Source organism: Vipera berus (assembly GCF_964194415.1).
Source record: "Vipera berus genome assembly, chromosome: 1".
NCBI classification, from domain to species: Eukaryota; Metazoa; Chordata; class Lepidosauria; order Squamata; family Viperidae; genus Vipera; species Vipera berus.
The window spans coordinates 79701261-79726083 of NC_138202.1; the positions used below are offsets into that span (position 1 = coordinate 79701261).

At 38.4% G+C, this 24823-nt stretch overlaps 1 protein-coding gene across 1 annotated transcript; it reads right to left on the reverse strand.

Moving 5' to 3' along the window:
- Window positions 1-368: 368 nt before the first annotated feature.
- On the reverse strand, window positions 369-24010 carry LOC308668067 (1-aminocyclopropane-1-carboxylate synthase-like protein 1). The gene is made up of 15 exons (XM_081327724.1): window positions 22979-24010; window positions 18578-19179; window positions 15561-15620; window positions 14903-14973; window positions 14710-14779; window positions 12659-12725; window positions 11206-11303; window positions 10670-10747; window positions 7253-7353; window positions 6148-6237; window positions 4784-4829; window positions 4516-4657; window positions 3857-3999; window positions 2912-3065; window positions 369-2280 (listed from the first exon to the last, which is right to left on the reverse strand). The coding sequence occupies exons 1-15, from the start codon at window positions 23637-23639 to the stop codon at window positions 1982-1984; spliced, it is 2682 nt and encodes an 893-aa protein (XP_081183850.1). The 5' UTR covers window positions 23640-24010; the 3' UTR covers window positions 369-1981.
- Between the last annotated feature and the right edge of the window lie 813 nt (window positions 24011-24823).

Consider the following 24823-nt stretch of genomic DNA (forward strand, 5'->3'; position numbering starts at 1 on the left):
TTCTGTTCTTAGATGTTCTGCTGTCACAGAAACAGGATATACAGAAGGCTGAGTGCAATAAGTTGCCAGAAAGCTGTAGCGAAGTGGGTTGAGAAAAATTAGTTGACTGGGAAAGGAAGAATGGAGTCAGGCTGGCCCCAATCCAGTTTGGACTAGATCTAACTAAATTCGTGATTCCCAGATGAGTGATCCTCAGAAAATCCATTTAAGTATGACCTTCATATCAAACCTACAGTTTACAAAAACTTCAGCTCTCAGAATGTGAACTCAATTACACTTTGAAAAACAGACGGCAATTTCTTCTTTATTATTTTTAGGAAAGAAATTTTAAGTTTAATCCAGATAAGGCACATTGACCCATCATCGCTGTCATTTACCATCAAAGTGATAAGCCAAATAATTGAATCTTAGATTATTTTCTTTCTCTTTCTCCTGTTGGATAAAAATCATCTTACTTTTTTTTCTAAAAACAATTTAAGAAACAACCAGTATTCTTCAAGAAGTGTTCATTTGCAAATTCTTATTTAAGGTCCATTTCTTTTCATGTAATGGTACACTTTCCACTTTTCTACAAGGCTAAATTAAGCTCAATTAAGATTTTGTCTATTCACATGACAATCTTACCATAGAACTTTTAACCGATCAACTTATAGCAAAATTTATTATAGAACAGCATTTTGCTCTAAGTGTGAATGATGTTCTTTTGTTTCAGGACTGATACCAATGGGTTTTTTTAAAATTTCAGATATGGATCCAAGCTATAAAAAGAAACAGACTTAGAACACAGTAATCTCAAGATGGAATGCTTTAAACTATTACAGAATTTAAGGTTTTGTGTTGACTCTGAAGATTTCCAGATCAATGTAAATGTAACAATATCAAGTCTGCTAAAAATCCTGAATGGATTCAGAACCTCATGTCCTATTTCTCTTTTGTGTCTGAATGCTTTAATTTACCATTAATATTTACAACTTCGGAAGGGGCAGCCAAACTTGGAAGGACACAGATTTTGCGTATTTGCTTTAAATTAGATGTGTCAATTTGTAGCCCATAAATGTGTGTGCTGAGACTCATTTCTGCAACTTCTGGAGTCTAGCAATATTTTGCCACCGTTCGATAGAAAGTTAATGATTTTTGCTGATGTGATACTCTTTTTTGCTTTCTTTTTGTTTTTATAACCAACCCCATAAAATCAATTTGTTAAACATATGTGTCGATTTTTAGCTAAAACAAGAGCTCTTTGCCCTGCCACTTCTGGTGATACTTCTACATCATTTTCATGCCTTCTTGGTCCCAAAGGCCTTTTTTTTTCAAGAAGACAATACATAACTAACTGGAACACATGCTTAAATACTCTTTAAAACCTAGTTAAAAGATAGTATTTAGTACAACTCATTGTAGTTAATTAATGCCAGCCGTAACCATTCATGTCTCAGAGGAGAAGAACTACAGGAAGGAGGTGACTTTAGGGACCCTCCTGATCTCTTCAACAGAGTGAAGAGACAGTAAATATGACATCTCTTCTGGCCTTGAGAATCCTCAACTTCATTAATAAATCATCTCACAATGATACAGATGAGATCCATACATGACTTTACCTGTGTAAAAATTCATTTGAATCTGCCTCTATTTTTAAAAAAATTACTTTGCAAAATGCGTAATTTAGATCCAAGTTAGCTGTATTCTGGGTCTCAGCTAAAGACATGACAATTCTTTGAAAACAATCTGTATGGTTGGGGGGAAAAAAGCCTTCATAAAAATATAAATCTGCTTAAGAGACCACAAGCCTACTCATTAAAAACAAAAAGGTAATACAGAGGTAAGAAATGTCAGCCCCTTGCTAGTTGAACCCTATTCATCATAATAATGAGAAGGCTGAAAAGAAATAAATGGTTTCCTAGTAGATAGGAAAAAATATATCAATAAGTAATTTAAAAGACAAAACTGATTGATAGCCTCTGGAAGAACGCACCAACGCTCTCTATTTTTTCCCCACTAACTGGCTGAAAACATCATAGACTTCTGGTTTCTCTTGTGCAAACTGCTCCACTGTATTTTTCTGCAACCAATCAGATGAGCGCATTTGTTGTTGAAGGAGACCAATTAGATCGCCAAGGGTGGAACTTCCGGAGGAGGTTGGTTCCTGGTGGTGAGACACAAAGATCACTTCATCTGTGCTATCTACTGTGCCTTCTGATTCAGACAGGCACAACTGATCTTTGTCTTCATTCAGGATTTCATGCTCTTGTTCTTCTAATACTTCACAGATTCTCTGCATCCCTGGAAAAATGGGTGGGGGATGGAAAGTAATGGAAATAGATAGGTTGAAATAAAAGTTGGATGCAGATATTTGAGAATACCTTAATAAGAGTTAAAACACAGCTACCATCAGATTATTCCTTTGAGCTAAATCAATAACCCAGACAATGAACTTACAATGGATTTCATGAAAATCTACACCTGTTACCAACTATCTCTTTTGCAGTATGTATATACTTACAAATGGAATATTCCAGGACTTTTCAGTTCCCTTAAGTGTTTCAAAATGTGTTCACATCAGCTAAGTAAAGTAGGACTTATTACTTCCCAAAGAAGTGTCCATGGTTACATACTCCTACTTCTCTGGTTCTAGAATGTCCATCTATCTTCAATCGGTTTAAAAAATAAAGACAATAAAACCAGAATGCACACAAAAGCTAGGATGGTAAAACTAAGGAGGAAAGAACGGTATACATAACATTTGGCCAACCAAGTTGAATACTGTTCATAGGTTGTGTGCAAATCCATCCTAACTAGCATTTTCATTGTTAATTCCATTTGCCCAGGACTGCAACATCCTATCTTATGTGGTAGATGTTGGATCACCTGTTGGGTTAATCTTGGATACAATATAGATGAGGACAGCACTAACCAAGCTGCAGCCGATTTATCTTGTCAGCAAAGATGATACGGAACCAGCCAGGCTCATTGCACTTAAATGAGCTACCAGGTGAGAGTAAGATCTTTTTGTCCAAGAAGCGTCTCCAGAGTAGCATCTCCTCTTCAAATGTTTTTTTTCTTAAATACTGGAATCAGTTAAGAAGAGAGTAAATGAGTAAAAAAAACACCCCGATCTTTTAGTCCTATAAGAAGTAATTGCATCGTTCTTTCTCAAGTTGCAGAAAATTTAACCCACACAGATGGGTAAACAACTTGTGTCATCAGATGTGGCATAATTATATTTCCTAGGAGCACCAGCCAACCCAGCCAATGATAAAGAGATGATGAGGTCTGTAGTTCATCAGTCTTTGGAAAACATAGATTCCCTATCTCTGCCCTAGTGAATAAGAGTAGACTGAGAACCGAGCAAAAAAGAAAACCTCATATCCAAACAGCAGCAAAAAAAGAGAGAGGCAATTATGCTGTGTGTATATGTGAGGATGCAAATATGTATGCAAACCTTGTACGTATAAAACACACTCACGATGAGTATATTTCAGTCTTCCCAGACTTGGGGCTATCCAAACGTGTCAGATACTCAAGTCCCACATTTTAAAATATGTGTATTTGAGCCACCACTATTTTTCCTGTTTTTTAAAAAAAATTAGATATTAATTTGATTTCTGTCAGTCCTTTCCTGAGACCAAGAGAATTTCTGGTCTATCCAATCTACCCGTTCTGTTTCCCACAAAGACCAATCAAACTAGATTACAAAGACATTTTTGGTGTGTTTTTTTTTGTCAAGATAAACTAAGTGGAATCTGAAATTCTAGATACAAACAACAGAGAAGACCAATTGCCTTCACACCCTACTTGTAAAAAGAACCATCTGTTTTAGCACTGGCATATAGATACAGGGCATCTAAAGACTACTAACCTTTCGGAAGTCAACCCATATAAAAAACCCCGCATTTCGGTTCAGGAAGGGAACGCCAAGGGTCTTGAGTTCATCTGTCACAAAAGTGTGTGCAGCTTTCAATCTCTCATGGTTCGTGCGTAGGTATACTTGGTTGATCCAATCTAGCCAAGAGTAGAGAGACACTTAGCAAAAACACAAATATATATTACTGCTTAATTTCTAAAAGCTGATAGATCAATGGATGGATGGATTCCTTTATGTAACACAAGGCAACATTCATATTCCACCTGCTGCATTTGATCTGTGACAATTCATTTGTAGACATCATTTGTCACTGACACTTGACAAGAACATGTATATGTAAACTAGGCCATAGTGAAATCAATGGTCAAGAATTTCCAAGGCTATATATTTTATGAACTTAAGTATGAACACACATGGGTTTAAGTGAAGGGGAACAATATGAACATGGTCTTGGTGCAATGTGAGGGTTTTTTTTTAAAAAAAACCCTCAAATTTGTCAAACTGGCAATCACCTTCAATATACTTCCTGAAATTATAGGAAACAACTCAAAATTATATGACAGATATATTTATAAATAAAAAAATAGGAACACCTTTAGCAAAAGTCTTTCCTTATTAGGAGCAATGAATATAGATTCTCCCAGGTTACTCACCTCTGTCTCTGAGTAGCTGGGTAATTTGGTATTGCATAGGCCCACAGATACAATGAAAGTAATTAAAAACAGTCACAGCTTTGATAACATCTTGGTTTAGTGTGTACAAAGCACCAAACCGGACTCCAGACATAGCAAAATCCTGTAAATGAAGAGAAGAATTACCAATCCAGCTTTCATAATATAAGTAAATATTTTGACTCAACCAACATTCATAGTCCGGGAATTTAAGAGAGCATCACCGGAAAATTAAGAGAATAATACTTACCTTACTAATTCCCCACAACACATGGGTCCTTTGTGGATCAGGCAATCTGTATATATTAAGAATATCTATATGAATATTTTCAATAAATAATGGAGACTTCTTGATCAACCTTTTTCACTCTGGTGCTTTCTAAATATATTTGACTACAACTCCCAAAATTTCCAAACAGAAAGCCACATTGTTTGGAGTCATGGGTGTTATAGTAAAGCACACCTCAAGGCATTAAATTAGGAAAGGTTGTTCTTGATCATCAACCCAGAATTCCAAAACAACTAAGAACATACTTAATAATTATCAATATTGTTAACAGAAAATTTGTTCCATAGAGCCACCTGTTAACTTTGTGAATATGGAAAAAGTGGAGAAGGTGAACTTTCTCCTGATTTAAATGTCAACAATATCCCTCCCCCCCCCACACACCTTTTACTGGAAGTGAAAGCAGAAACTTCAAACAGGAAATTTCTGTCACGATACAAATGATTAATGAGCCATGGGAGGGCAGTGATTAGAATGCAGTATTACAGGCTAACTCTGCCCACTGCCAGGAGTTCGATCCTGACCTACTCAAGATTGACTCAGCCTTCCATCCTTCGGAGGTTGGTAAAACGAGGACCTAAATTGTTGGGAGCAATATGCTGACTCTGTAAACCACTTAGAGAGGGCTGTAAAGCACTGTGAAGCAATCTAGTGCTATTGCTATTAAATTTTCCCATTACTTGATCCATTCATCAGCAGCAGTTCCATAAGTCCCATCTACTGTAGCTTAGCAGTCCAATAACATCCCCACCCCCAAAAGGACCCAAGATCTTCCTTCCTTCCTTCCTGAAATGTATGTTTTCCCAAATGTGTTTCCAGGAAGTAAAGGGGATCTCAACTTGCATGAATGCATCCATACAATTTTCTTAACCACATTATGGAATTGGTTTGCCATTGCCCTCTTTCTAGACAATTGGGTGTCCCTCATCAAAGTATTAACCTGAGCTGACCATGCTTAGCTAATGAGATGAGCCAATATGCTTGCTAGAAAAATATGAGAACAATATAAACTGGGAAGCAAAAGAGCTATTCTCTCAGCAGCGCTTTCTAAAATGATGAAAAATTAGACTACAAAGATACCTCCTGAAGCCACAAGATATGCTGATATAGAAACACACACACACAAAACCCACTGTTCTTATTTAGGGAATATAGAATATTTTACTTCAAAAAAACAATTTCTACTTCTGAGCTGGAAGGGCACTCCTGTTAGTCACAGATTTCATTATTTATTTTATTAAACGCATAAGGCTTCCAACTCTATAATGATTTCCTAGTGTTGGTGACCTTTGCTACTAGATGAATTGAAGCTTTAAATCAGACCTTACCTGTCCATTTCCAGGACACTGTGAAATGTGGCAGAATCATCAAAAACTGACAACATATAGATCTCATCAACAATCACATGCAACTCATGTCTAGAACAGAGGAAAAGAGAGGACTTCAGCAGTTGGAAAAAAATGACTTGCTCTTATGAAATAGGCAAGAATTTTGCATTCATTCATGGACAGTCTCTACAATAATTGACTAAAAAAAGAATATCCATGATTCTAAAATGTTTGAGAAGAATGGAGTTCAAGCATCAGCAATTCAAGAACACACTCATTGCTACAGATTACAGCAAAACCTCAACATATATTACTATTTTCCCAAAAATGCTTTGATAAATAAAGCAGCCAACTGATTAGTTTGGCTTAACTTTCCCAATAAAAGCTTACAGAGGAAATTAATGAAATGGAAGGAAATTAGAAATCCCAGCCTCCATGACTATAGGTCCTTCAGCCTTATCATGGTCTGACAACTGGGTATCTCCCACTTCCTTAAATTTTTGTTTGTTGCCCTCTTCCAGCACATTTTTTATTTCATTTTTAGGTCTCTCCTTTTCTCTCTCATGGAAACTGGAGATATTGCTCTTTGGTGGCTATAGTCCTACTGAGGTGAATGTTTCAAAATGGTGCCAAATATCTCACTTAATGGCAGGTGCACCATAATAATTTAAAAGGCCTGTTTCCTTTTCCATGCTGTTCAAACTCCAGATAAAAACCTTGAGGTTATCTGTGAACACAATGTTACAATAATTAATTCTATTCTTCCTGTTCATCAAATTCAGGTAAAACTGGTCATAGTCTAAATTCGCATCAAAAATCTGCAGTAAAGGCCAGTGAACTTCAGGAAAGTCCTGGAGAACTTAGGATGCTATTATTTTTGTATCGCCTTCTCTCATATAAGCTGCTTCCACTTCACAATTATGATTTATGATATTTATATTCCAGGTTCTGGCCTGCAAGTTACAGAAAGGTCTCTAAATGCTTTCAAAATCCATAATATAACAGCTGTTTATAATATGCATAAATGGTTCAATGCTAACTAGGCAGCATACCGTATTCAAATTTTGGACCATCAGATTCTCTAAAACATGTAAGATTGTCACACCTTTTTGCAAATTCCAAGTAGTCCTGTAACTCTGAGAGAGAATAGATATCCCCCAAGGGATTTTGGGGATTCAGGAGTATTAAACCCCTTACTCTGATACCCTATAAAAGAAACAAGAGCATTTAAAAGTGCACGTATGTGTGCATATGCAAACTAAACACATCAACATATCAAATATAGCCTGTCAGGAAACCTACTCATTCTGTGATTGTAAAAAACTGACTTTTTTTGTATATGTATTTTATTAGAATTTTTTAACATAACATAAATCATTCCGTAATTTGTAAACAGTATGTTGTCTGGGTAACATTTATAAGACAATCTTTAACAATTAATTTCTATGATCTATATTCTATGTTAATTTCATTTGATTTCCCCTTTCCCCAAAGTATCTTTCTTTGCAAAACATTAGGTTAAGACAATTCTCATTATTTTAATTAACAACAATTAAGTATATAGTTTCAATAATCCTATTTGTCATTTTAGTTGCCTTATCGTAAATCCTGTTACCGTGTTTATTTCAGCTTATTTCTCCCCCCAAATTATAAATATTCTTACTAGTGACATTCTTTTCAACAGTTAACTATATTTACATTGGTGGATTTAATTCTGTTTTTCCCATATAAGCCCTCTCATGCTTTTATATTTCTTAATCAATAAGTAAAAAAGTAGAAAGAGAAAAGAAAAGAGAAGAGAGACAAAAAAGAAGAAGAAAGGAAAAAAAGAAAAAGAAGAAAAGGGAAACAAGAAAAAGAGACAAGAGCACTGAAATACAAAAAATAACGTACAACTTAAAATATGTATCCCTCCTAATTTAATATATATTTATTCCCTCAATTTCTTATTCTTTTTGACCATAGCTAAGAATGTATTTAATCTATTTAAACTTTAAGCATTCCATTCAGTAGTTCTAATCATCTAATCCTTTAACTCTCATTGAAAACACATTTTTTATGCTTTTCTTAACGTCACATTTAAATAACTAAAACATTTGCTTTTGTTTAAATCATTTCAACTTTTATTTTAACAGAAAGAAAGAAAAAACATATTAGTTAAGAAGAAAAGGAAAAAAATTCATCCCTCTAAGAGTAATATATTTCAAAGTTTTTTCATTTCTTTAGCCATATTCAAACAAATGTTTCTTTTTTAAGTATTCTTTCTGATAAGTTCCATCATCTATTTTCTGGATTTCTATTTTAGTCTTTTTTCTCTGGCCGTTGCTTTTCTTAATCAGTATGTTTTGCTGCATCATTTGTTTTCTCATTCTTTTCCTTATCTTCAAAGTTGCTTGGATGTGTTGAAATATTTCCCATTTGGATTAAATCATGATTTTTTATTTTATATGGTTCCATCTTCAAGTCTCTATCCTCAGAATTATGTTCAGCCATCTCTACTGTATTTTCCTGGGAAATTTCTTGGAGTGAAATTAAGTTGAAAATAAGTTGATTCATACTCTCAAGGTTATTCTGCATTTCCTTGTAGTTTAAAGTCATTGTTCTTTGAAATTGTTGCCGCTTATCATAAGTTTTCTTTTGTGAAGTGTTCATTTTATACAGTTCCATCTTTAAGTCTCTATCCTCAGAATTTTGTTCAATCACCTCTACTGTATTTTCCTGGGAAATTTCTTGGAGTGAAATTAAATTGGAAATAGGTTGATTCATGCTCTCAAGGTTATTCTGGATTTCTTTGTAGTTTGAAGTCATTGTCCTTTGAAACTGTTGCCACTTATCATATGTTTCCTTTTGTAAAGTATTCATTGCTTCAGCTTTGTTACTCTCACTTTGTTTACACAGCTGCATTTTCTAAAAACTTTGAGGGTCAGAGAAAAAAAATCCTCACCCACCAGCAGGTGTCAGCGTTTGCTCATTTTTCAGGTCTTTCTAGTCTTTATTCTCTCTCTAAAGGGTAAGTTTCACCGCTTCCCAGATTCAAGCATGCTGTTTTAGATCCGTTTAATTTGAAAGCTTATGACATCTTGTTGTTTCCAACTATGGCTGAACAAGCAGTTAGTCAGCCCTTTCTTCTGTTGGTTTCTGGGAGGCATCTCCTGGACCATTCGGAGAGACCACCATCTCTCCTAAATCCCTGGGATTTCTTTCCTTCATTCCACCCCTTCAGGATGGGTTCTGGCCCCTTAGGGTCCCCAACAAAAAGAAATTTCAGCTGAAGAGTTCGGCATTCCGAATCTTCAGACTGCTCGCAGGAAAACAGGAACAGGAACAAAACTGACTTTTTATTACTAAGTGGCTGAAGCATGCAGCTTGATTTAACACTTTAAATCAGTGCATTCTACAGTGTGGCAATTTACTTTTTATGTGTTATCCTGATGGATTTAAATCTTCCCCCCTCCTCCCTATGAATTGATCTCAAATAAAAGTAGCTGCATCCTTCTCTAGGAGTGCTTTAGAAAAATAGTGCAAGAAAGTGTGCTATAAGATGAGGCCAAAGATTCTACTCTTCTAGAAGTTACATCTTTCCAATGTCCCTGGTACCTGCCCCATCCCAGTTAATAACAACTGGTGCAGAATGCAGCCGCGCGAGTTGTGTTGGGGGTCTCCCGATACTCCCATGTTACACCTCTGCTCCGCGAGCTGCATTGGTTGCCAGTTGCCCTCCGTGTGAGATTCAAGGTGCTGGTTATGACCTACAAAGGGTTGGGGAAATAACTGTTTGAAGGTAATACTTTGTTTTAACAAACTGTGTCACTGTTTGGTTTGGTGGCAGCAGTGCCTCAGATAGAAGGTCCATACAGAGAGTGGTAAGGACAGCTGAGAAGATTATAGAAAGCTCACTTCCCATTATTCAGGATACTGCTTATAAGTGCTAGAAACATTTTAGATACCTTACACACCCACTTTACGGTCTGCTTCTGTTGCTCCCCTTTGGGAGGAGGTTTCGAAGTATTTCCAGCAGGATTACCAGATTCTGTAACAGCTTTGTTCCCTATGCCATCCGTCTGGTAAATTTGCAAGATTCGTTTTTCTTGCCATGTACAGTACATGTATACATCCCAACTAGACTGTGTTGTTTCTCTGTGTCATAGAATATATGTGGGTATATGTAATTTTTTTGGTCATATTTAGGGTAGTGTATATTGGAGGTAGTGACCCTTTGAGAGCTGTATGCAAAGAAATTTCATTTTAATGTATGATAATTAAGTGTACATTTAAAGTGACAATAAAGTCTATTCTATTCTATTCTATTCTATTCTATTCTATTCTATTCTATTCTATTCTATTCTATTCTATTCTATTCTTTTAAAAAGGTTTATTAATTCTAAGGGTTTAACACAGAATAAGGAAAGTTGCCCCCAGATGAGTTCATATCACACTTGACAGCCATTGTTTAGAAAAAAAGGCAAACAGAGTAGCTAGGCCACTAGAATAATATATCAAGTATTGAATCAGCAAAGTTCACCTCTGACTGTGCATCCTGCAAAGCTTTCTTTAGCTTATCCACTGTAAGCTGGAATGGACGAGTGCAACTGCCAGTAACCTGAAATATACCAAACAAGAGACTGAATAGTGGCTTTCAGATCCACTGCATGTAATAGTAATGAGGAATATTATTAACCAAGATGGCATCATTCAGACACTTACAGAACCTGGAACCCGCACTGTATTGCAAGGTAGATATCTCAGCAAATCATGAAAAGTCTTGGAATGCTAATTTAAGCACAAGCATTCTTTTTATCCAGATCACCAAATGTTTATATCTCCAAGTCCCTGTGATCTATTTTATATTCCAAAGTTACTCTCCTATCTACTTTTGTATCATGCAACACTACCCTTAACATTCTGCTAATCCAACTCAACAGAGAACATTTAATCTACGTGGGGGCCAACCCAACTTGTTACAAGCTTATTGTTCCTATGATCAAATGATATAGCCAGAAAGTTGAATGGAATGCCAAGGGATTCCAAAATATGGTGGTCATCCAAATACTTTCTTACCTGGCTATCTAAATAGGCATAAACCAGCTTGACCCTGCCACACAGGTACACATCTCTGATGATTCCTCCATAGCAAGGAGTAGCAATCAGGAATGCTTCTGAAATAAAAAGAATAAAGCAATAACCTACTGCTGCTACTGGTATTCCTTATATTACTGAGGATCAGTTCAATTATTTATAAGCTTCGACCTATATGTTAATTTCAGGATTAATTTTGATTCTGTAGTCTGGTGGTTTTAAACTCATTTCCACATCTCAAAAACAAAATATACATTCCTCAATGGAATGGAAAAGGGTTTTTTTTAAATAAAAAAACTACTCAAGAATTCATTCAAATTAACAACAGTTTTTTAGGAGCTAACGCAGGGCTAGCAATTTTATTTTCAGCTGAAAAAGTACAAGTTAGGTGGTTTTACTGGAAAAATGTTAAGAGAGGATGGGAAGATGGTGGCTGCGTAGTTTGCCCACCCCTCTGGATGAAGTCTTACCCAGCTTCCTGAATACAACTGTGTCAACTGTAACTCCCATCATACTCTATCATCATGGACATTAGCTTATGGAATGCTATGCTAGGGCAAGTCAAGCAGAAGCATATGAGAAGAAAGACTAATAGAGCAGCCTCAAACCTTTTGATTCCAGTGAAAAATGTAACACAGATCATTCATCTCTTGCAATGTCAGCAGAGAGAAAGATAGATCTACCCCAAGAATCTCTTCCTGAGAAGGAAATGAGCACTCAACGCAGAGTCCATGAAAATATACTGTACACCTTTCTTCTTTTGGATTTAACTACCACCCCCCAAAACAACCGTCTTGTGATTTCCTAGCTTATCACTTCTAGAGAACATTTAAAGCAGTATAGAATTCAAACAGAAAGGAAAACTGAATTGATAAAGAGAAAAAGAATTAAATTTTCTGAAGCTCTATACACAAATTTAAGTTGGGAATATCTATATAAAGATGGGAAATCTGTATTTTTTTCTGTTTTCCACTGTATTCTTGGATGAGTGCACATACTAGGTCAAATGTATGAATATGAAGTAAAGCAGGATTTACTAAGAAAAAAAGAAATGACTTCCATTACATAACATATAGAGATACGCCTACACAGATAATTCTTTTTCCACAGAGTTTGTGTCCTTTTAGTTCATAAATCATTGGTAGTATACAAATACGGTAAATAAATATCTACGTATTCTGTGTTATCATTACATGACAGTATTTATGGATTAAACTGTCATAAATAAGCAGGTTTAAAAAACCCTTTAATGTATCAATCACAGCAACTAATTAATCAACGGTCTTCCCCAGATCTGCTCTGATGAATGAGTTATTCTGTACTATGTTAGACACAGTATCTAGAAAAAACTAAGCAATTTCAGTCCTTTTCTGCAAAAATCCTGCTTTGCTGCCCTCTAACAAACTTGTGTTTTAAATTGCTCCAGCTCACTTGCCTCCTGGATCACACAGAACCATAGCCAAACTAGAAAACAAAGGTCCACAGCCATTCTGCAGAATCACCTAGAGGAAAGATATTCAGACAGATATTACTTTCTGGAGAGACTATTCTTCCAATAAAATTTCTAGTAGCAGGAACTATCCATTCTCTTCCTACTGTAGCATATCTATAGCATGGCGTCAGAACTGAAAAAGCTTCTTGGATGAGAAGCGAAACATCTTTGAGGAAAAACAAAGTCCAGTTGCCTTTTTGAAAAAGCACCTTTGGGACAACAATGACCTGGATGACTGAGAATCTCCACAAATCCTCTTATCTTGATTTATTTGATCTGATTGAGAAGCACCAAATAAGTGACAACTGCACTCTTTTGTGGCAGTGTTGCCAGCCCTCTTACAGTTTCTTAACTACTGGACAGCAGGTATTCCAGTGGGTGCTGAAAACTGCACAGTGCCATCTTGATGTCATATTGGAAGCAATATGTTAAATAAACAAATAAACAAACTTAAAGGATAGTCCTTTCCCGTAAAGCTTTCTACTGTGACTTTGTGATTCACTTCAAAGTACATCCATGGATAGGAACTGCAGAGAGCATATTCTCCTCATGCTAAGCTAGGTTACCTAATGAACGGGTGTCCCTCAGCTCCCACACCTAGGGAAGCAGCGATCTCAAGAAAGGAAGCCACCTCTGAGGCTCTTTCTGCTTATGTCCCAAAGATGCTTTTCCAAAAAAGAAACTGGATTGTCTTGGTTTTTTTCTCCTTGAAAACATTTCACTTCTCACCCCAAAACTTCTTCAGTTCTCATTGAACAGTAGGGAATGGAAGGATTTATATTTTTTGCTCTCATCTGGTTGTTAGCATTCTGAGAGTTGGTCATTAGCTCTCTGAGAATTGTTGAGATCACTTGGGGGTTTATCTGCATCCTCAGAGTCACCGCATTCAGAGTGCAAGTGGGTGTGGAACCTCCTCAGGACTGCTGAAAGAACTGTGTTGTAAACAGGAGATAGGTGGTGTTGTATCCCTCCCCCTCTGTTGAGACAGGACTGTTTTGACACAGATGGCCTCTTTGACCCCTCTTTCAAGCCAGTGGTCCTATCTGCCCAGAATGTGAACTTTGCTTGTCTTTCAGATGCAGATGAGCTGCTGAATCCTGTCCTGATGAGCTTGTTTTCCTGTGTTGTGTCATGCATTTGTGAAATGGTTGTTTTCTTTCCCCAGTTACAAAGTTGCACATATTTCGCTGCATTGGACTGCGTATACCATATTGCTCAATTTGTGTCTAGGTATTTTATCCTTTGGATGGATAAGCTTCTGCCTTAAAATGTATTCTTGGGTTTAAAGTGTGCACATGTGTTGTGTTGGTTGGCAGAAGCTAACTCAAGAATACATTAAGCTTGTCCACCCCAAGGGAAAAACATTTATTTTCTTTTTGCATTGCTATAATAGATACATGTGTTGGGAAATTGGAGGGCAGGGATGAGAGATCAGAAAACCTGTGACACAAAAATGCAATCTCTGCTGTCTTCATCACTTCTTAGTTGTTTCTTTTCCCAGCACCCATCCACTTGCTTTCTACACACCCCTAACTTATAAACGTAACGCCAGAATAACGGTCATAAATTTTGCTGGTTGTTAAGTGAGTCATCATGTTACCAATCCAATCTTTTTGCAGCAGTTGTTATGCAAATGCAGCAATCATAAAATAAAGCCATTATATTATTAAGCAAACATGGTGGTCCTTAAGCAAGCCCATTGTTCACAGTGCACATTTTTTACTGGAAATTGGGATGTTGTAAATCATAATCATGTGACCATAGGGCACTGCAAATGCCCATAAATGCGGGCCAGCTGCCAAGTGTCCAAAATGCAATCCCATGACCATGTCAGAACTTCAAATCCAGGTTGTAAGTACCTTTTGGTGGGTCCGTCAAAACTTTGAACAGTTATTAAATGACCGATTGTTAAGCAAGGAGTACCTATATAGTTTTGACACCTAATGGTAGTCACTTACTGAAAATAAAACAAACCAGAAAATAGGTTGACTTACATTTTCTGCTTTGAGAGGTGCAGGGGCTTTGCTGTAGTAGGTCAAAAATCGAGCCACTTCCTCTAGCACACTGAAGAAGATACAAAAGCAATCAAGAGTTTTCCAAGAGGTATCTTCATTCCATTCCAGCCTGGAAAACACAGACTCAGACTTTCTGACAAGAGGCTGAAGACTCTTGACCAAGGCTACTTACAACATATGGCCCTTCCACTCAGAGTACTCCAGCAGTGAAGGATCTGGGAGTTTCAAGGCACTTTGGATCAGCTATCAGCAATGAGAAGGAGAGGACAAAATTAGATAGATAGATAGATAGATAGATAGACAGACAGACAGATAGATAACCTTTATTGTCATTTTTTTACTGTGGGCATAATGGCACACATCAAAAATTGAGGACCACCCGGAGGCTCCAACTGGTGCAGAATGCGGCCGCGCGAGTTGTGATATATTATTTTTAAAGAACATTGCCACCTCTTTCTCTCTCTCCCCTTACTCCATAAAAACATGGGGTGGGAGCAAAGGACTAAAAGAACTTATCCATTTAGCATGAAACCATTTGTCCAAGATTCATGGATGAAAACTATATTGATGAGTGTAATTCACATAATAGTGACCCCACAAAGCTCCCTAAATCAATTTCTCAAAGGCCCACAGCCCATTGTGAAGGAAGAAGCATAAGATTATTCAGGATGAGAACAAAGTCAAATAGTACTAATATAAACAGGTAGAAAAACAATATAAACTTCAAGTGATTCATCTAGGAAATTATTTTCTTTGTAAAATCATCATAAAATGCCATCATCTGGTGATCACTATTACTTAAGACTGAAGCATGTGTACAATATTCTTACCTTTTGGGATATTAAATCAAAGCAGAGTTTGTTCTCACTGGTACTCAAATTAATGATGCCCTAGGAATACAGATAAATGTTTCATTAAAAATAAGTATTAATTGCTATCCTATTAGCTACCTAAAAAATTATGTTCCAAAAAACTTTAGCATTCTGGAAAGAGGGTTGTGATAGAAGATACATATGAGTCAAAAGAATTATGTTTCATTTCATGTTTTTATGTGAAAGATTTGTAAAGATTTCATTTGCAATCTGCCTATATTTATATTGTCCATTGTTTATTCCATACCATTGTTTATGTTTGGAAACTTCATTTTTCATATCAGACTCAAAGAAACTGCAGGTTAGCATTCTACACAAACACATAGACAGACACACACAAATTCATTTATTTGTTACTCATGGGGGGAGGAGCTTAGCTGTGACATTTTACCCAAGTAACTTTTATATGAATAAAAAATACTTTATTTATTTAAATGCTACTATTTGCTAAGGACAGATATATTGGTTTGTGCTATTTTTTCTTTGCACAAAAGACCAGTAGGCTAACTTAAATGAGCAACAGTATTTAAAAATAGCTAAAACTGATGACTGAGAGAGGATCTGAATCCAAACCAAATCAGTTCAACAGTTCACCTATATTACGCAGTCTATACTATGGAAGAATGAACTAAAAGATTAGCATTCTAATAATGGGCTTCTCAGCTAAGAAAAATGTAATTAGGTTTTTTATTGTTATTGCTTAAAAGAGACTTGGTTTGTAGCCCAGACTATAGATAAGACTTTTTTAACCTTGACAGATATCAGCTGTGAGAAGCCCAGCTGTGTTCTATACTCAGTAATATTTTTTTTTCATTCTCTGATTGTAAACCTTTTAACTTAGCATGCTACTAAGAAAACATGGATGAAGATCAGGAACAGATTCTCTTTATGTTGAAAGCAATTTATGAAACTATTCTTACAGCTACTGATGAAATAAGAAGTTACAGAAAAGAACAAGATGTCAGCCTAGATATACGAACCCAAACTTTGATCACAACTAAAAAATCAACTAATATAAGAAGTGGAACAATTAAATACTATGACAGAAGATTCAACTGATCAACAAACACAGCTAATGGAAAACCCAGAAAAGGGACTGACAACATGGAAAAGGGAAAAGACTTTTTATATAAACCAGAAGAAACCAGAGGATCAAGAAGAAGAACAGACTGAAAAAAAGATAAATAGTTCAGGACAACTATGTTGAGATGGAAAAATAGAGAGACGATTTGTTAATCCTTTGAAAAAAATGCCAACCGGATGGCTTATTCTACTTCAAACAACATACATAACAACACAGGGAGATTTATTTGATGACTTAAAAGCACGGACATGGAAGACGAGTTGGCACAGAAAGAAAGCTAGAATAAGACTGAAGAAAATTGGGGTTTTGACATTAGTGAGAATTAAAATAGAACATACCCAAATAGATAAGATGTGTATTTTGAATACTAGATTTTGTTACGAGCTGAGATAAAGAAAACTTTGGTCATTTAAAAGTATAAATACTAACAGTTAAATTTGAATATTGATTTGCTTATAAAGGTTAAATGTAAAAGTAATTAAGTAATATATAAGCTAAAAATTTATTGATGAATATAAATATGTTTTTACTTAGCTGTTATAATAAAACAATTAGCTTAAATACCCCAGATTTGGAAATCTTGTTCTATCTGTAATGGTTCTGGTAGGTGAAACCAGTAAAAAGAACTCTAAGGCAAAAAAGTTTCCTTAAAGAACATATTTATTTCACTATATAGTATCAGCATGAACAAAGCTGAACCCAATACTGATATTAAGAGAAAAAGAGAGGAAGTATTAAATGTTAAAATAAGAGAAATTTAAGATATTTAAGATATTTGGAAATTAACAGAAACTAAGAATGTTATACTGTATTATCAATTAGTTGATGTAAGATGGTGAGAAATAGAATATATTCAAATAGATGAACATTAGTTCTTGTGATGAATTGTGGTAAAGGGAACTGGGGTTATTTAAAACTTGGAAATTATAATTATTAAATGTTAAATTTAAATATTAATGGGAAACTAAAAATTGGGAAAAACTAATTAGGACATTGTCTATAAAGATTGAATGTTAAAATAACTAGGAAATGTATAAACAAAAATTATTGATAAATGTAAGTTAATTTTATTTAATTGATATAATAAGAATTGTATTAGTTTAAATGAGACAGTAAATACTAAGGGGAAAAGAGAGGAAATATTTAATGTAATAGTTTGATATCTGTACTAAAGATACTTGTATGTTGCTGGATTATCAATTAACTCAGCAGCCACATTGCTTTTTAAGTATTTAAATGTAAAATTTTCTTTAAAAAAAGTTTTGTCCAAGATGGTTGTTAACTCAATAAATAAATGTCTTGGTTGATTTATAGAATAGCAATTATCTTCCTTTCTGTCCTATATAACATACCAAGATAGTTCATGAATGAACAAACTTCATTCTTTATTTCCTTCTGCATTGGACATATAATTCATAAAATACTCTCAACATCTCAAATAAGCCTAATTAAGTCATTTAAATTCCCCACTGAGGAACTAAGACAGAACAACTTTATTAAAGCTTTTCTGCCTTGATGCTAAATAAGTCACTGAAACTCAGGATAAAGAATAACAGAATAACAGAGTTGGAACAGAGTCTTCTAGTCCACCCCCCCTGATCAAGCACAAGTCTCTATACCAGGGGTAGGCAACCTTGGCTCTTTTATGTCTCGTGGACTTCAACTCCCAAAATTCCTGAGCCAGCCATGCTGAGGGGAAAGGGAGAGATTTCCAAGCTGAGCCATGCTGGCTCAAGAATTCTGGGAGTTGAAGTCCACGAGTCATAAAAGAGCCAAGGTTGCCTACCCCTGCTCTATACCATTCCGGATAAATGGTTGTCCAATCTCTTCTTAAAAATCCCCAATGATGGAGCTTATTTAGAGACAAGTAACAACAAGACTTTTTACTCACATTGGGGTTTTTGTCCTCATCATACTTGTCAGCATAGTAGAGCATATACTCCTGGTATGAGGACAGCCCAACAACAGCCATATTGCCTCGGACAGAGAGGTAAGGGCAGCTTTGAAAATCAGCATGCAACCCCTTAGTTGCGCTGTCCGATCTAGTTTGCCCTAACTGGAGGGCCTTGGCTTCTTCTGACAGCTGTTCTCCTATTTCTGTGGAACTGGAGAATGTTTGATGAAGGTCCACATTCGGAACTACTCCAGTTGCAGAAGAGTCCTGATTGCCCTGCTTTAAGACGCTCAGCATTTGGGCAAAGACATTGAACATACGGAAATCATGATCCCGTTCCAATTCAAAGCGTCGCTGCTCCAGCTGGATTCGGCGTTCCTCCACTTCCAAGTCTCGCTGGAGACGGCGTTCCTCCATCTGCAGAAAACGCTCCTCCATTTCCCTCTGTGCAGATAATGTCTTCAACAGCAGGGCATCCAAAGGATCCTTTAACCGCTGGCCTTTCCTTTTCTTCCTCAAGCGGTGCAAAGTAGAAAAACCTGGCCATGCACCTAGACTTTGGATCCGGGATGAAGAAGCTGCATTGGGTTCCCTGAAACCTAAGAGTAAGCAGATTTAAAGATAATGAACCCTAACAATGACCTCTTTTGCAAAAATCAAGCCTGCTTGAATGATTATTTGTTAATCTTTAATTATCTGACTCTTGACAAACTCTGAGTAAATGAGTTACTACACTAAGTAAAATTAAGCAATGTGCATTTTTCTTTATATGATAGGTAACGTCTGTTGCACAGAGACAAGAATGCAGCTGAAACCTCACAGTGTACTACAACATAAAATATATTACTGTGGCTAGCTTTACTGAATACACTAAATTATAAATGAAGGGGGGAAAACCATTTTGGCTTGGTGGGTCATGCAAATCTAGCCACCATCCCATCCAGCATTTCTCCTCAGACCAAGGCTACTGTACAGTGCCACATAAATTCAATATGCAAAACGACCATGTGCAAAGGTTGAGAGATATCATAGTCTTACCAAACCTCCAGTCATAATTATAAGTGGCTCCAAGTAAAGGATTAGGGTCGTGTAATAGATTATAACACTCATCAGGCTTCATTAAAAATAGGCACCTAAGTGAAATCATTTGCTTCAGCTAAATAACTTCCATCACCATGCAGAATTCATCCTATATATAAGATTACCAGAAAAAAAGTTTCTCTTCCAACTTCATTTACATTTTCTGCTGAAATGGAAGGAAGAGCCCATTGTACAGTTACGTCTGAATGCATTACTCTGTATACACTGCACAGAAGTATATCCATCATTGGAGACCGTCATTCTCTCTATACACTGGGCTGAATAAGAAATAGTACTGTATATTATACGAAGCAGGGGAATCGAGCTGCTGTCAACATTTTGTAGTTGTTGATGTCTCAGTGAGCGCACTCAGTCTTTTTGTTTTTGATCTCTTATGTTATATATAACACCCTGTGGTATATCAATATAGTTCTGGCTCTAAGCATTTTAATAAAGGTAATTGGGATTTTTTTTAAAAAAAACCTTACCAGTTTGTTTACTGCTAAACAAGCTAATATGATGGGCTGAATCTGTATTTCCACATATATTTCTACAGACTATAAGTGGCAGTAACAAAAAAAAAATACTTAAAGAAGCACTGAGACTTGTGACCCCATCATCCTGGATGATACTAAGCTCTGGGTAAAAGTAGCACATCATTTTGAGACCTCAGAAGAATAATGGTGATTTCCTAAAACATTGTTAAATGGACAATTCTATCTGAAATATATATGTCATCTCTGCAGATTCTAAGACCCAACGACTTCTGAGAAACTAAAACTGATGAAAAAGACAATATTTGCCAAGTAACCATCTTATTTTATGAATCCCAGTGTTTTGCTCCCAACAAAAAATACGGTAGCTCATTTCCTAAATTTTTCAATCACCAATCAATCATTTTCTGCTGAAATTGCTAAAAGCAAGTTCCCAAAGAATAATAAAAGAATTCCACCAATCCACAGTCTTACTAATACAAGTTTCTTCTGCTTTAACAAAGCAGTTGGTCTTATGGACCTGGGAAAAATGAATGAAGAGAACAGTAGAAAAAAAACTCACTTTGCAACTGCTTCTGTAGACTTGAAGGTTTTAAGTAACTAAGTACTGGATATTTGCTTGGTGAACTTTAAACCTCCAGGGTACTTTTGACTTGTAATCAGAACTAATTGATCTTTATGAGATCCAAAGCCATCTACTTCTGTCCTGAATTACGGTAATTTAAACCTCAGTTTTAAATATTGTTTGTCATGATTTAAAGCTACTGTTTGCACATCAAACAGGGCACACTGCAAAGGTCAGTTTCCAAGCATGCTTCAGTTGTGTTGACCTAAAATATTTTGGATAGATGTAAAAACATTTCTAGTAACAAAGTTACTCACTACCAGAGACTATTTAAAGTATTTGCTATTTCGCCATTTCACTCCCCCAAATAGGCTGATTTGGGAAAGATTTAGACAACACTGGAGAGGGGGAGCATTTGGCCTCTACTCCGTCTCCATCCATTGGGGTCTACCTCTGAGTGTTGTAGGCGCCATTTTAATAAGGGAAAGTAGTGATTCTTCCTGCTTCACCCAGTCTGGATAACTGTGCAGGATGAATCAGGGTCTACTGTTTACCCACAGTAAAGCAGAATGGCAACAGAAAGAGTTCACAACCTTCTGGATACCAAAATAATGACAATTCCTCCAGGGCAGGGGTGTCAAACTCAATTTCATTGAGGGCGGCATCAGCATTGCGGTTGCCCTCAGGGGGCTGGGTGGGTGTGGCCTGGGTGGGCGTGGCCTACTGGGTGGGTGTGGCTAGAGTGTGTATGGCCTACTGGCTGGGCGTGGCTAGCTCTACATCGTTCTCATCAAGGGTGCCTATGGGGGCCTGGGCAGGAGTGGGACAGATCTGAGGGTCTCTGGCAGGTGGAGGGTCTCTGGGCCAGGGCCAAGGCAGTGGGGGCCGTTCCCTCACTGTTTCCAGGATGGCTTCGCGGGCCGCATGAAATCACTTCGCGGGCCGGATCTGGCCCCCAGGCCTTGTCTTTGACACCCCTGCTCCAGGGCCCCAAATTCTCCAAGCATAGGAGAGAAGGTGACTAATCAACTCCATAATCAACTCTCTGCAGGGCACTGTTTAGTGAGGACAAGTTAGCAATTTCCCTTCTTGCACTCTGATCCCATTTCTCTTTTCCCCAGTGTTCAGTTGAAGGAGAGAAAGGAAGTGAGGAACATTCCCTAAAAATGGCAGAACTTTAAGAAGTATTGGGGAGGGAAGAAGGATTAATGGCCGGGGCAGTGGTGTTCCTCTCTTGGGTTTTTGTTTTTTCCCCAGACTTTATGGCAGGACTCTGGAAAAGAGGATTACAATTTACTGTGTGCTGTTTGATTGCTTCCCATCACCCAAGTCGTTTTGGCGGACGCCCATTTAACAGGATGTCCAGTTAGGTCCTGCAAAAAGATCCAGCCTTTCTCCTCAGGGCAAAAGCAATTCAGGTTGCAAGAAGATAGGAAACCTGGAAAAACCTTTCATAATGTCAAGCATCTCTGTGGACAATGAAACCCATCCACGAGCTTTAGGGTTCCCGCCACCCAATTTTCCTTCTGGTGTTAAGGTTTAGGTTTATTATATTTGTATACCGCCCTTCTCCCGAAGGACTCAGGGCGGTGAACAGGGCACATATAAAAATACAGAGTACAAAAATTAAAAGAGAATTAAATAGGAGCCCGAGCTAAAACAATAGATAGTAATATAAAAATCCGAAAAAAAAAAACCAACACATCCCCCATCAGGCCAGGCCGGCTTGTTCAAATAGATAGGTCTTCAGACCGCGTCGGAAGGAGCGAAGGTCAGGTGCCATCCGGAGCTCAACCGGCAGCTGATTCCATAAGGCCGGGGCGCCCACAGAGAAGGCCCTCCTCCTGGGGGCCACCAGCCAACATTCTCTGACCGGTGGCACCCTGAGGAGGCCCTCTCTGTGGGAACGCACAGGGCGGAGGGAAGTTGACGCCGGCAGCAGGTGATCCCCGAGGTACTCCAGACCCATGCCATGTAGGGCCTTGAAAACCATTACCAAAACCTTGAATCTCACCCGGAAGACAACTGGTAGCCAATGCAGCTCGTGGAGCAAAGGTGTAACATGGGAGTATCGGGAAACTGCTAAGACAACTCTCGCGGCTGCATTCTGTACCAGCTGGTCTGGGAAGCCCCATGTAGAGAGCGTTGCAGTACTTCAAGTGTGCTCCTAAAGAACTGGGGATATGGCCTCTGCTCAGCCTCTTTCAGGAGCAGGGCAGAGGCTCTGCAGGATGGCCCGAATCCATGCGGGGTTCCTACCTGAGAGGGAGACAGTGGTCTCAACGGGCACCTCCACCCTGGAGATGGGAGAGTCAGTCTGGGACCTCTCCAGGAAGGCCCTGTCTATCTCGTGCTCCTCAGCAGAGCCCCCACCGGGCTGGTAAGTAGTGAGAGAAGGCAGAGGCTCAGGCATCAGGCACTGGTCTTCTGAATCCACCTCCTCGCATTTGATCTCCATCTGCTCGGCGGGCTGAGAGGGTGGGAAGGTCAACGCCGAAGAGGGGCCCAAGTGGGGATGGTAGCTCTCCACCACCCCGCCCGGGATCCCTTGCTGCGCCAGCACGTAGCCGCCGTTGCCATTGCCGGTGGCGCTGTAGACGAGCGGAGGGCGGCTGGCCAGGACGCGGTCCATCACCTCGTAGAACTTCCACGTCCTGCCCCCGCGCGGAGCCTTGTTGTTGTCCTTGATGCGCCGGTACTCCAGCTTCATTTTCTTGATCTTCTCCCGGCACTGATCGCCGGTGCGGTGGATGCCTTTCTCGCGCAGCACTTCGGCGATCCGGTTGAAGACGTGCTGGTTCCGCAGGCAGCTCTCCAGCTCCGCCTGCACCGACTCGTCAGCCCACAGGTGCAGAAGCTCCACCACCTCGGGATCTGACCAGTTAGTGCCCCGCTCGTACTTCTTGCCTCGAAAATCCATGCTTTTCTCGGCCTCCGATTTCGCCACCGCGCCCACCTCCCGCTTGAAGCGTCAAAAATCAAAAGCCCGAGAAAAAAGGCGCACGAGCGGAGGAGAGGCGATAAGCCATGAAGCGGCTATTGCTTGGCCCTCTCGCCTTTCTGGGACTGGCACGGGCTTGGCTTGGTTCGATTTATTAGTCCTGGGGAACCTGGCGCTTTTGTTCATTGGGAAGGGAAAAGGGTGAGAAAGATGGCTTTTTTTTACCTACCCCTTTCTGCAGCTCTAGAAGCCGCAGAACGGATCGGATAAGTTGGCACGGCTCGGCACGGATTCCAGCTTTTTTATTATTATTATTTTTTTAACAAAGCGAGTTCCCGGGTAAAGCAAGCTGGGGGGCGCAAGTAAGCACGTTCACATCCGGTGTGATGGCACATGCGTGCTTCCTTTATTCCGGGATAACTTTGGTCCGTGTCAATCACACGATGCGCAACTCGGCCGGGCTGGGCTAAACGAGGCAGAAAGGCAGGAATGCATTGGGGCGGGGCTTCTGTAGGCCACGCCTCCGCAGACCGCCCTCTTTGAATAACTCGAGCGAGAGAGAACGATTACGCGGAAGTGGAGAGAGCGCCAGACAAATTGAGCATCGTTGTTAAGTAACTGAAGCGGGTGTTGAACGCAGGTGGTCCGAGTCTCTGAAAGTATTACAATTGCTAGAGAGGTGAAATTGTGTTTGTTTGTTTTTTATTTTTACAGCGACTAAACCCGGTTTTTTTCATTTTGGAAAAGTTCCCGTGTACTTTTCAGAAGAAGGTAGATGCAGTCACTGAATGTCAAGCTCAATTTAGGTTGTGCTTACTTTTACCTGCCCTGGCAGTGATTTAGGCAAAATATAAGAACTAACCACACTTGGTTATGTTCACAATAACTTGCAAAACCATAAACCAACATTTACAAAGCCAGCAGTTGGTTTGATATAGCATGCCAAGACACACACAAGCAAGCCAAGTTATGTGTGAGGCTTTATGTGAACTTGGGACTTGCATATTACACTAACTATACTATGTGTATTATATGGTTTGGATTAGTGTAATGCAGGGGTCTTCAAACTTGGCCCTTTTATGACTTGTGGACTTCAGCTCCCAGAATTCCTCAGCCAGCATTGTTTCTACTTCTATTAGCTTGCATGGGAAGATAATACCTCT